Here is a 14,313-nt window from a genome sequence, read left to right on the forward strand (position 1 = left end):
GTAGCCTTGGATCAGGCCCATCAGACATTGGGAACTTCCACAAATTCTTCCTGGATAACTCCATGTCCAATCCTGGCTTTCTCTGAAATGGCTGATTGGTTCTGCATTTGGCCAAGACCTCATGTGGGGCACTATTCTCTGAGTTCTTCTTTCCTGGAAGTCCAGAATTTTCTAGAATATCAATTTCTAGTTTCTCTGTACCCAAGAATTCAGTTTTCAGCTTATATCTTTCCTGTCGCATTTCACTAAAAGCTGTAAGGAGAAACCAGGCTGTACCTTCAACATTTAATCTGGAACTCTCTTCTGCTAAATAACCAAGTTCATGGCTTTTAAAATCTGCCTTCCAGCCAAAGCCACTAGTCAATTTTACCAGATTATCTGCATTTAAAACAAGGCTCACTTTCCTTCCATTCTATAATAACATGTGCCTCATTTCTGTCCAAGGTTTTATCAGAAGTGTTTTTAGAGTCCACATTTCTACCAACAGTCTCTTCAAAGCATTCAAGGCCTTCTCTACCAAGCTTCTCACAACTCCTCCAGATTCTTCCCCTTATCCATATAAAAAGCCATTTCAACATGTTTGGTATTTGCAAACTGTAGCAGCACCCCACTCCTGGTACCAAAATCTGTTCTAGTTTGCTAGTTGCCAGAATGCAATATACCAGAAATGGAATGGATTTTAAAAAAGGGAATTTCATAGGTTGCTAGTTTACAGTTTTAAGGCTGAGAAAATGTTTCAGTTAAAGCAAGTTTATAGAAATGTCCAATCTAAGGCATCCAGGGAAAGATACCTTGATTCAAGAAGGCCAATGAAGTTCAGGGTTTCTCTCTCAAGTGGAAAGTCAAACACAGTCAGAGTTTCTCTCTCATCTGGAAAAGCACATGGTGAACACAGTCAGGGTTCCTCTCTCATCTGGAAGGGCTCATGGCGAACACGGCCTCATCTGCTAGCTCTTCTATTGGCTTCCTACTTCATAAAGCTCCCCAGGAGGCATTTTCCTTCTTCATCTCCAAAGGTCCCTGGCTGGTGGACTCTGCTTCTCATGGCTATGTCATTCTGCTCTGCTCTCTCTGAATTGCTTTCTTTCTCTAAAATGTTTCCTTTTTTATAGGACTTCAGTAAACTATTCAAGACCCACCCAAATGGTGGAGACACATTTCCCCTAATCCATCTTAACAACCACTCTTGATTGGGTTACATCTCCAGGGAGATGATCTAATTACATACAGTATTGAATAGGGATTATTCTGCCTTTACAAAATGGGATTTAGATTAAAACCTGGCTTTTCTAGGGGAAATACATCCTTTCAAACTAGTACATCATCCAATAAGCATTCCCGAAAGAAAAGAAAAGAGAATGGGTAAAAGAAATAATGCATGAAAATTTCTCTGAGCCAAAGACTTGAGCCTTCAGATGGAAAGGACCCACTGAGTGCCAAAGAAGAATGAGAATGACATTTAAGTGTAAATAAAAATAAAAGCATGATGGAAGATAGGAAACATACCACCACATTTCTTTTCTGTAAAGTTTTTCCAAGTCTGAAACAATTTCTAGAAAATTTGTTCCACAATAACAACATATGGATTAAAAAAATAAAACAAGTTTTCCCTGTTTTATTATCCCTGGAGCACAACAGAAAGAAATCCTAATATGACAGCTGGGTAGGAGAATAAAAACAATAGTCTTAATTAGAGTAAGAAGTCAGAGGACTCTATGAAAAATGTCTTTAAAATAAGTATAGCTATCATTACATATTCTATATGATAAAGAACGTAATATTATAGGTTTAGAGATAAGGAGAAGGCATGCTTTTTTTTCCATCAAAAAACAAAAGAATAACTATATAAAAAGTCATGTTCCATACATCAGTGTACTCCAATTTAAAGCAATTAGCAGTAAGAAACAAGGCTTTCTGAAATAAAGCCAAAACCCTACTGTCAAGTAATTCAAAGATGAGTACCACTTACTACTGAATGAAAGTTCAATCAATCACTTTGGACTTATAAAAGGTACTAATGAGAATCATTTCTCTCTTTTTTTTTTAACTAAGTTTGTCATTTATAGATTTCTTTGCTTTTTTAGTAGTCTCTGCCTGCTAACCTGGGCTTAGAGAATCATTTGAAAATTAGGCTTTACTTTTTTTCCCTAATTTTTTCTATTTTTTTCCCCACAAAAAATAGGAAAGTATAGGCTTAACCTAAAACTTAGGCCCATTGAGAAATATACAGTTTAAATGTTAATAAGTAACTCCAATTCCTACTGTTTTAAATATTTTTTTCTTAATTTTAGGGAAGAATTTTATGAACTAGCATTTCATTTATAGTTTCGTATCATTTTTATAATAATAATTTTGAAAAGGAAAAAGGTATACGCGTGATTATTAAATGCAAAATGGAAGCCTTGATGTCACTAACCATCTGGGATCCCCATCTGGAAAACTAAATTTAAAATTTTGGAACAAGCTGAGTTAATTACCGCTTCTGTCAATATTCGGTGACTGAACAAATATTTTATTAGGTAACTATTACAGAGTTCAAAGTTTTATCCCTAGAACAGACACTCACAATTTTAGGAAACAGAGCATTTCCTATCAATCTCTTTTGTGAAAGAAATTTGTAAAGACTTAATTTCAAGTCTACTTTAAACTCTCAGTCAACCATTCAATTCAGAAATTCTACATAACAAAATAAAATTTTAAACATTTCCATTTCATACAAAAAAGGATAAAAGAAATAGCACACACCTAACTCATTTAGAAAAGTGTTAAAGAGTAATTCATTGCCTTGAGACTCTATGTACTTATTACAAAATACTGAGCATTTCTTTACACAGCTTTATTTATAACATTTATTTCTCCCTCACCAAAATTAATTTTAAACTTCTAAACCTTCCTTAACTGCTACAACAGATTTTATTTATAAATATTTTCAGCTACATTATTAACATTCAGTTAATATCTAGTTCTATTCCCCAATTTCTATGTATGGTGTTATAAAGGTATAAAAATGATAACTAGTGTATTTTTAAATGAAGTCTTTAACAATTCAAACCTAGATATATTAATTCAACTTAAAATTTTCCCTTTGCACATCTCAAAATGTATCCAATAAATTATTAAATAGAAGGTTTCAACCCACTGAAATTTAAAAATAACTTTTATAAAGATTTCATTGTTCAAATAAGTCAATGTGAGCTTTAATGATGGTTCTCTTTGTCCTTTTAAACTTTTAATTATCCAAACAAGTTTTCCTTTACTCCCTCCTTGTTATCCAGTGCTCTATCTATTTATGCATTCACTAGTTAATAGCACACGTAGAATCATTTTGTGGACCTTTTAACACAAATGGGCTCATGCTGCACTTTTTAAAAATGTTTCAGAGATCTTTCCATGTTAGTACATAAAAGCCTATGATTCAATAGGCCTAGTGCCTGAAACTGTAGAGCTGTGTTCCAGTAGTCATGTTTCTTGAAGATGATTGTATAATAACATAGCTTTTGTAATGTAACTGTGTGATTGTGAAAACCTTGTATCTGATGCTCCTTTTATCTATGGTATACACTGATGAGTAAAAAATATGAATAAGAAATAAACAAATAATGAGGAACAAAGGTTAAAACAGAGTAGATTGAAATACTAGTAGTCAATGAAAGGGAGTGGTAAAGGGTATGGCATGTATGAGTTTTTTTCTTTTTTCTTTCTTTTGCTGGAGAGATGCCAATGTTCAAAAAAATGATCATGGTGATGAATACACAATTATGTGATGATACTGTGAGCCACTGATTGTAAATATGTCAAGAATGTTTGTATGTCAAGAATGTTTGTTTGGTTGTCATTTATAAAAAATACATATTTTTAAAAAATCTATGATTCTTTCTAATTAGTACAAAAATGAACCCTATTTTAACCATTCTGCTGATAGAATCTGGTTTATTAACAACTTTTTTACTATTATTTAGTGTTCCCTTGAAGATCCTAGCAAATACTTATTTGTGCATAAAAACAATAAGGAACGTAAAAACAATAAGAAAGAACTCTAGAGTCTAGGTTAGGTGCATCTAAACTTTTAACAACTATTAAAGGATGCTCTCCAAAAAGGCTGTGCCAATTTACACTCGCACTCATAATATAAAAATACACATTATGCCATGCCCATTCAAAAAACTTAGCAATCCTTTACATTTTTGCCAAGCTATAGGCAAAAAGTATGGTATTTCATTCCAATTGCATTTCCCTGATTACTAGTGAAGTTGACTTTCCAGATATACATTATGCATTTCATTTTTCTGTAAGTTCCTTGTTAATTTACTGTCCTTGAAATAGAAACATTCCAAAGCCTGCTCATCCATTTCCATAACATCAACTACAAACTATTTATTGATGACTCAGTAGCTTTATTTCCAGCTAATACTACTCCCTGAGATTCTGACTCTATGTACAATTAGAAAACAAAATTTACATGGATGTTTCACTATTATGTCCAAAATTAAATTCTTCATTTTCCCTCAAAACTTGTCTTTACTCTTATATTCCCCTTCTAACCAGTAATCCAAGTCAGAAACCTGAGAATCATTCTAAACTCTTCCTCTGGTTCAACTGGTATGATTCTGTAACAATGGCAGTATCTGTTCCACCTTTCTACCCTCACTGGGTTTCTTCCTTACCTCATTTCTCACCTGAATCACTGGTACACAGAAGGGTCACAATAAATATTTGTTGAATAGAAAAAATATATACCAATAACACTCGGTGCCACCAAGAGCAGGGACCACATATTATTCACCTTTGGAGACTTGGCAGTGAACTGAAATGCCACTGCTGACATGCAACCTCAAAATGTTTATTGAATGAATCATCACTCCAGGATTCTCATATCTGAATCAAAATCTCAGAGAATAAGACCCAAGAATTCATTTATTTCCAAGAATTCATTTTTAACAAGCTCTCTGGATGACTCCTATATAGGCAACTGTCTTTAAAAACCAATGATTATAGCCAGTCTTTAAAAACCAATGCATTAAGTCCATTTTCATGATGAAAAGAAAGCAAAATGAAAAAGCATTAATGGAATTAAAACAGCTTTCTTAACCATCTCCAAATAAACCTAGGATAACCAGACCTCTCACAGACATAAATATAATTCTTAAATCATTTATTAAAACCAATCTTTGTCTAAGTCAGCATCCTCTTTCAATTACTTGACTGCAATAGCCCACTTTCCTCTTTGCATCCCTACAAACCATTCTTCACACAGCAGCCAGAATGAGCTTTCTAAAATGCAAATCAGCATGCCATCTTCCCTTTCCCTCACCCCATGTCCCATGAGAAACTAAATGATAGTTTCTCAGTACATTTTCAGAATAAAATCTAAACTTCTTCCTCTGGTTTACAAAACCCCTCTGACTTCATCTAGCATATTCTCCTCCTCTTCCGTCTAAACTCTAACCATACTGGTCATTTTTGTTCCTAAAATAGGTCAAACTTTTTCCAGCCTTAGAAATTTGCATTTGCAATTCCATCTGCCAAGAATGTGCTTCCCCAATCTTCTCATGACTAGCCTGTTCTTATTCAGACCACAGCTTAAATGCCACAACTCAGGGAAGTCTTCTCTATCCACCCAATAAAAGTAGCCTTCCACAGAGGTATGCTGGACAGATAATTAAAAAGTATTGGCAAAGACCCCTGGGGGATGGGAGAAAAAATTTGAAACTATTAAACTTATCCACCAGGGAAACCCCTGATACTGTCTCAAACATTAGGGACTTCAACTTAATAGGCCAAGCCCTTGATCTTGAGGCTTGCTCTTGTGAAGATTATTTATGTAGCGGAGAAGCTTAGTCTACCTATAGTTATGCCTAAAAGTTACTTCCAGAGGACCCCTTTTGTGGCTCAGTTGTGGCCTCTTCCTATCTAAGCTCAATTCTGCAAGTGAAATCACTACCCTTTCCTCTATGTGGAACATGACACCCAGAGGTGAAAGTTTCCCTGGCAACATGGGATATGACTCACAGGGTTGAGCCTGGCCCTGCCACCATGGGATCAACAACACCTTCTTGACCAAAAGGGGGAAAAGAATTGTAATAAATAAGTCATCAGAGGCTGAGAGAGTTCAAATAGAGAGGCTACTCTAGAGGTTACTCTTACACAAGTTTCAGCTACATATTGCTATTTAGCATGGTTTGCCAAACTTCAACCAAAACTATTCCTGCCAACCTTAAAGAACACCTAGGACTTTATCTGAGATTCTACAAAGGTTCCATGCACTATAATTACTTTCTAGAAACCTACAACCTTCAGTTGCTTTCCTAGGCCACTAAGTCCGGAAACCCAGAGGGGCCAGTCTCTCCAGAACATCTAGTTCTATTCCCCTACCCCATATTATCTACAATCCCTTCCAACATGAAAATGCTAGAATGGACATAGCCTAACTACCTCTAAAGATTGGGAGAAAGATCAAAGGAAAGGTGGAGTTATAACAGATAGGATCTAATAAATGAGTATGACTGCTGAATCATTACAGGTGTACCATTATATTGATATTTCAATATAATATCAGAACATAAATGCTGAATCATTATATTGATATTTCTTTTGGCCTCCAGTGTCTTGAGCAGCTAGAAGTAAAACCTAAAACTGTGGAATTGTAATCCATACCAAACTCTGAAATCGGTTCTATGACTAAGTGTTGCACTGTGCTTTGAAAATTATTGCTTTTTTCACACACACACACACAAAAGTAGCCTTTCCAGCAAACGTTAGGACAGGACCCTATTTTAATTTCCTACAAGGCATTTATCATAAAGTAATATTTTCCCTATCACTTCATTTTCTACCTCACCCTCCCACCAGAATGTAAGCTACATGACAGCAGTGAACCTATCTTGCTAATAGAGTCATTGTTTTACACCTATGTCTTAGAACAGTTTCTGGCATATAGCAGGTGCTCAATAAACATTTGTAATCAATCAACCTTTACTCTGGAATCACCACTGCATGAAGTTCTAATTTTATCAAAAAATAAAAAAATAACAAAATCTCATCTTTTCAGGAGTATATCCACTGAATAAATCCAATTTGTCCGTATTAATAAGAAAGCAATAATTTCAAACAGAATAATTAGCAATTTTGTAGATAATCTAAATCAAGTGATTGTAGAACCAATCTGTCCAATAACTGTATTCATACCTAAACCAAGCTATATATTTCTACACTCACTAGCTTTACAAAACCCCAAAGCTTTAAAGTTGTTACAAGTTTTATCCAATTGTGAGAGAAAAAAAAAATGTTTATCAACAGATAAATGGATAAACAAAGTGTGGTATATCCACACAGTTAATACTACTCAGCAATAAAAAGGAATGAACTGTTATTAATACAAACAACATGGCTGAGTCTCAAATAATTACGTTCAGTGAAAGATGTCAGGCAAAAAAGTACATACTGTATAATTCCTTTTACATGAAGTTCTAGAATAAAGACAGCAGATAAGTGATTGCCTGGGGCAGGAAGAGGAGGAATTACAAATGGATACAAGGAAACTTTTGAAGATGACAGATACGTTCATTATCTTGATTATGGTGACTGTTTGCATGGTGTACACACATGTCAAAACTTATCAAACTGTACAACTTAAATATATGTGATTTATTTTATGTTAACTGTACATTAATAAGCAATTTTTAAAAATCAGATCAGGTCACTCCTTTGCTTAAAAACCCTTCAATGGTTCCGGTCTTGCAAAAAAAAAAGTTACAAGCTTTACCAGCATTGTAAGGGTGTTAACATTTAAATGGAATAAACAACAAACCAATGTCAGAAGCTGATAACAGTAGCTAATGCAAGCCAAAGACATACATCAATAGATTGGCATCAATCAGAAAAAAATGTAAATAAGAAATGCCCAAAATTTTAATTTCTACATTAAAAAAAACTCACAATTACCTGTAGATGGTGGTGATTTCTCTGAGTGTTTTGCATTTAAAAGTTTTCTGCTAATAAATATGTAACCACAGGGACATGATTTACATGCAACAGGAACCTGTAGATAAAAAGAAAAAATATATTATTACTATTTCTTTATTATTAAACCTCTGTTTATGTCACATCCTTGACTGAATGATAAATTATTTGAAATTTAAGTCATAGACTTATTTAAATTCCATCTCCTTACAACAAATTATTTGAGATGGGTGTCATTTGAGATGCATATCATGTCCTATACATCTTCACATTTTCCTAGTGCTTAACAATATCATGCATACAGTGAATGCATGATGTATACATGTGATGTGAATGACCAATAGAAAACCACAACAGGGTCAGAGTCAGGGGAAGGACATAGAGAAAAGGATATAGAGAAGGATATACAGCATTTTCTAAAATGTCAACTTGACAGCAGTTTATGATATAGAACAAACTGAAAAAGGGAGATTGGAAGTCATTTTAAAAATCCAGCATGAGATTAAAAGGGCCCAGGTGAAAAGTGAGCACAGAAATGTGGAAAAAGTACATCTGACAGGTATTTCAAAGAGAAGAAAACAAAACTTAGGCCCAAACTAACTACTGGTGATAAAATGGGAAGAACTGAAAATGACTCTCAGGGTTCTAGCATGAGAGAGGAAGATGCCTAGCATCACTGACAGAAAAAAATAGTTTAAAACAACGAGCTTAAGGGCAAAAGCATAATATAAGCAAAAGGGAATGTAGGAGAAAGCAGTAGCTGAGATTTAGGTTCTTTTACTTTCAGCTCCAGAAGATATTGATCAAAACATTTAAGCTCCTCATGCTTCTATTTCTTCATCTGTATAATATTTATAGTTTACTTCTCTAATTCAAGCAGCCTATAAGCCTACATATTTTTTATGCTAAATTTTACTGAAGGTCGTTGAAAAAATTTTAAGAGATTTTCCCCATAATCACTTCACAAATATCAAATTTGATCCTTACAATCAAGACATGCTCACCAAACACCAGAAATTAATGTCAACAAAAAGTATCCACAAAATAATTACTGTCAGAAAATTGCAGTTCTGTTTCCAAAATAAATTTCATTTGTCTGTTTTTCTCCTTGGTAAAAGTTTAGTTATAAGGTTTTTTATCCATATGTGCAGAGAACACCCCATATTTTACAATATAAATACTTGGTCTAATTAAATTGAAATTTTGGCAGAGGAGTTATTTTTCTTTGCATAAAAATACTGAGTTAAGGATCTCTAATTTTAAGAAAAATAATAGTGAAAATCCTATAAAAATAATTAAACTTCAGATATATCCAACAGCTTACTTCATTAAGAAAGGGATGAGGTTCTTTCATAACTGAGCCATGATTGAAAATGTAATAAGATTTTTTAATACTGTAAAACCTGCCCAAAATAGATATATTTGTCATTTTAATAATTTCATTTCTTCATAGAAACCAAGCTCAAAGGTACTGACTCATTTCCTTTACACCTAAACACATCATTACGAATATCCACAATAATGAAAATTGTTTTAAATTAATGCTATCCAAAAAAGCACAGTACATGATGTTCTTATACCACAGAACCTTTGCTACTCAGCAAGCATCTTCTTCTAGTTATTGAAACAATAAACTTCAAAATAGTAGGTGTTCTGTCTTATGCACAAGAAAATAATAGCAACCTACATCTAGAACTAACAGAGAGTGTTGGAGTTAGATGAGAAATACACATTTAGCTTGGGATCCAGAATGCACAACCACTAATTCAATTAAGTTGATTTTCATCCCCTAATGAAAGTATTTTATGCTTCATGTGCATGAGCTAATTCACTCTAGTCTTTCCCCTAAAAAACAACAACCCACCATCACCTGTAAAAAGAAGTATGAAATAGGTTAGATAATTGGCAATTATTTGGTAATATTAATCTCATTAAATTAATTATAACTTACATTTTAAACAGTCTAAACTTTATTTAAATTTCAGTTGATAATTCTTAAGACAAAGCTGCACTTTCAGAATTTTGAATGAAAAAAAAAACACCAAATTATTGTTTACTGATGGTTTACTGTAGATGTGCACCATCAATTCACTCCTTGAAAAGTATATATAGGTTGCTTATATCCTTTACACATAAAACAGGTAAAAAGCTACAAGAAAAAAATTGTGGTCCTATATTGTTTCACTGACTTGACTATAAAGGCTCTAAACTAACCACCATTATGTAGAAGTTATTTATAGTTCATACTGCTAAGAGAATCAAAGTTACCTATAGTGGACATATTTGCATACAGCACTTAAAACTTAAAATGAAAAAAAAATTAAATTAAAGGTAAAATAAATAAAATTAAGGTAAAAAAAAAAGAAACACACACAAAAGATACCAGGAAAGAATCCCAAATACTACTACACACAAAATGGTTCAGTAAATTTTGAATGGTTAATGGTTGTGAAACCCCTTGAAAATGAAAAGCATTATGGTTTAGATATTTTAAAACTACACTTTCAATAGAGGTCTGCATAGGGGATGTTACAAAGCAACTGAGAATCTCCTAGCTCTTTCTTCTTTGCTGGCCTCTGCACCTATGTTTTTAAACTTACACACATATATACACAGAGAATATGTAAATCTATTCAACTGGGAATTCTCAAACTTTAAAGATTTTTCATTAATGTATAAACTATATCTAAATTCTAATTTAATATTCTTTAGGCTACTTAGAATCACAACAATATTCTAGTACGTTGTTTAAAAATCCAATAATTTTTCTAGTTTAAAGAAGCTTGTAGTTTTAAATAATGAGTTACTTATACTTTATATATATTAGTCATAAAATAAAATTTTCTTTTGTTCACTTATTTTTATTAAAAGAAGCACTTTTAAGTATCACCAAAAGTTTAGTCCTCATACAAGTTACATTCTCAGAAGTATTTAAAGAACAAAACAAAATCAACATTTTAAATTATGTAGCAGCTGACATTATACAAAAGAATGTGAATTGTGTGTTTGTGTGTGACAAAATTAATGTGATCTTTCCAACAAAATGCTGATAACACTTTGTTGAACAGTTGTTAAGGAGACCTACAAGTTTATCTTCCTTTCCATTTTCTTTAACCAGGATCTTAAAAACAGCTTTTTCCTGAAAGGTTACGTTATGCCAAGTAAAACAAGGTCAGGATTTGCAATAACTTGTGCCCTACAGAAAATGGAATGTATAATGCATACCATGCAAACCTTATACTTCCACACAATTCACTGGAAAAAATAGAAATGATTTAAATATTGACATAATCTCCTGCAAAAAGACATAGCTCAAAGTTCAATTTTGTAAAAATTAAATAAATTTAATTTAGTGATATGAATGAAACTTATTTACTTTGACAAACATGACTAAATTGTTTTTATGCTGCATATTAGTAAAAAAATGCTGTGTCCTCCCGGCACAACTTTTCTCTGATGGCCATTTCCACCACTCTTCATAAAAATGTGAATAAAACAAGTAACAGATTTGGTCAACCCACAGCAATGTTTCCTAAAGAATGCACTAAAATCAGTTTAATTCTTAAGCCTGCAGCCATTGCAAATTACTCTTTATAAAAAAAGGAAAGGGGGAGGTAAGAGAGGTAGTCATTTCGAAAATATTCTCACAGTGGAAAAGGAAAAACACACTCATATCTGCATGCTGGCATGAAAAGAGGGTCATATGAATGGTTTTAATTGAGGAGTTTTAACTCAGACCGTAAGGTTTAGAATAACATTTATATATTCTAGTTAAAAGGAATCTCATACTTAAATGTAGAAGAAAAAATAGGGATTTTAAAAATTACATTGATGATTTGAATTAAATAAAGAAAGCAGTCATTCAAAATTCACGGAACTACATATAATTTTATATATATATTAAAAGATCTGAATGTAGACAGGCCAAATTTATAACAGCAGATGCCGCGGGGGGACGTTATTCAACCATGTTCTATTTAAAACAATGTAAAGAACTGATTCATAATTACAAGAAAAATATAATAAATTCATTTAGAAAAAATACAATAAATATATTTAGGAAAGAAAACTCCAAATTCGCCGAAACTTAAAATCACATTGCGGCCCCTTTTGTCACATTTCAGCGTCCGCCCAGGGTCTTGGAAAAGGGGGAGGACAGTTGGGAGGGTGGCCGTACACATCTGAAATGGGAACAAAGCAACTCTGCGTGGCAAGAGGGGGCTTTCGTGGCCAAGGGCTGGACTCGAAATCGGGCACATCGGGTATTCGTGCCGGGACACGAGGGGGCTACTGACGGCTGGAAGGAGCCGGGCCCATCCACTGGGGTCGCTGCCCCAGGCTCCCGCCCCTGTCAACAGGGGCCGACAGGGTCCGGACAGTTCCCCTGGTCTCACAACAAACCCACGCCCCCTCCTAAGCCTCCGGGCCACAGGAAGGACCCAACGCTCCCGTCTGGCCGCCGCCAGGGGTGCTCCAGCCGGGCCGTCCGGGGCGTGCCCCGAACAGCCGCTCGGCGCAACCGGGTCACCAAACCCAAGGGTCAGACCCCCGCCCGGACCCCGGCGTGGTGGCTACCCCACAGCCAACGGCCGCCGGGCAACCGCCGCCCGCCCCGCAGACTCCAGATCCCGACCCCGACGCCCACCTGTTGGTCGCACTCGGGGCACGATTTGGTGGCCATCTTCACTTTCTTGGCTCGAGTTGCAGACATGCTCCTCTCCCCTCGGCGGCGGCGTTGGCGGCGGCAGCAGCTGGGCTCCTCCCCTCGTTCCTCAGCCGCCCGGCGCCCGCCCGCCGAATCTCCGAAGTCCACACCGAGGCTCCGAAGGCTGCGCGTGCGCGTGCGCGAGCGGAACCTGCGTGGGGGACAGGGCGTGAGGGGGGGGCGGGGCGCGCCGCGCGCCTTACGGGCGGGCTCTTGGGGACCCTGGTAGGAGCTCCACAAGCCTACTCGCGCCCCAAGTCCGGCTCCGGGTAGCACCAGAGGAGATGGTCTAGATTGCCCGACGCGACAACAGCCAAACCTTCTCCCCGCCTGGAGGTCGGCACGGGGGCGTGTCTTGGGCGGGACTCGGCGGTAAATGCTGTCCAACTCCACCAATGAATGTGCAAAGAGGGCGGGCGGTGGCATAAGACACACCCTCCCCGTGGAGAGGAGAAAGTGAGAGTGAAAGGGGAAGGGGGAGGTAAAGCATTGAGCAGTTATCCTAGCATTTCATAAACCTCAGTAATGTTGGCAGTTCTAGCCATTGAGGAATTATTGGTTTAGCCTGATGTATGTCAAGCCCTGGACTGGGTGCTGTGAGAAATTAAATTCGGTAAGCCTCTAAAATATTTATTGAGGGCCAATTTTGCCAGACAAATGTGACTACTACTAGGTACCTGCCCTCAAAGAACACGAATTCTAGTGTGTAGATGGTGTAACATTCTAAAACAATGGAGCTAAATTCTTTGCTGCAGATAGTAAATCAGTCCACTCTCTTTAAAATAAAATATGTATCAAAATTTAAAATCTACTTATCCTTTGACCTAACAATTTCACCTCTAGGAACGTAAAGAAAAGATATTTTCCCGTCTGTGCTCAAATACAATTGTGCAAAGATGTTCCAAAAATGCATCACTGTTAACAGAGCATGATTTCAGCCCACGGATCCATCAACAAGAAAGTGCTTGAGAGAAATGAGGTATACATGAAACAGAATATCCTACCAACTCTTCAAAAGAAAGAGATACATCTATATGAAATGAAATGTGTCCAAAATATACTAAGGGAAAACAACATGTTTAGAATGTTATTTGTTCAAAAATAATATTAAAAAGATATTTATGAGTGTATATATGATGACTATCTTAGGACACACAAGAAACTGGAAAAGGAAGGGAAGGGCAGGGGTAGGAAGGAGCCTTACTTTCCATTCCATATGAATTTTCTTCTAGGTCAATGTAGTATGGCATTTTCCTCAAGAAAAGGGATAAAGATTTGTTTGCAGCTGCTGCGGAGGCCTGGTGACCCACCAAGGAGGGAGTTGCAGGTCTTGGAAGGCTTCCTAGAAGAATCTCTTAAGAATGAGGTGGAGTTGCCCAACCAGGCAGATGGGCCTATAGTTTAGCATTGTGGGTTCACCAAGTCAGGGAAGAGAGTTAAGGATGGAGGGGTGGGCCATACCCAGTTCTGCAGGGCCTTTGTTACCAGTGGAAGGAGTTTGGGCGCCATCCTGAGAGAAATAAGGCAATAAAGGTTTTAAGTTGGGAAGTCACAGGATCAGGTTCGAAGTTGAGAGCAAGTCTAGCAAAATACCTCAGATATCATCCCTGAGAAAGAGGGAGAGAAAGGACAGTAGTGAGGAAAAGGAA

General features: G+C 36.2%; 1 protein-coding gene across 5 annotated transcripts in view; it reads right to left on the reverse strand.

The window, feature by feature from the left end:
- Nucleotides 1–12,792, reverse strand: part of LOC143659404 (UPF0547 protein C16orf87) — a 28,557-nt gene extending 15,765 nt beyond the window's left edge. For 3 of the 5 annotated variants that reach the window (XR_013163521.1, XR_013163523.1, XR_013163522.1), the window contains exons 1-2: nucleotides 12,605–12,791; nucleotides 7,942–8,038 (exon numbers count right to left, since the gene is read on the reverse strand). Coding sequence is in view for 2 of the 5 variants with exons in the window: in XM_077132316.1 (XP_076988431.1) it covers nucleotides 7,942–8,038; nucleotides 12,605–12,670 (163 nt within the window). In the remaining 3 variants the exon portion in view is untranslated. Of the gene's footprint in view, nucleotides 1–7,941; nucleotides 8,039–12,604 lie in introns of all 5 variants that reach the window. The other 2 variants (XM_077132316.1, XM_077132315.1) reach the window with 2 other exon arrangements.
- Nucleotides 12,793–14,313: the final 1,521 nt, after the last annotated feature.

This window comes from Tamandua tetradactyla, chromosome 16, assembly GCF_023851605.1.
Source record: "Tamandua tetradactyla isolate mTamTet1 chromosome 16, mTamTet1.pri, whole genome shotgun sequence".
Classification (NCBI taxonomy): domain Eukaryota; kingdom Metazoa; phylum Chordata; class Mammalia; order Pilosa; family Myrmecophagidae; genus Tamandua; species Tamandua tetradactyla.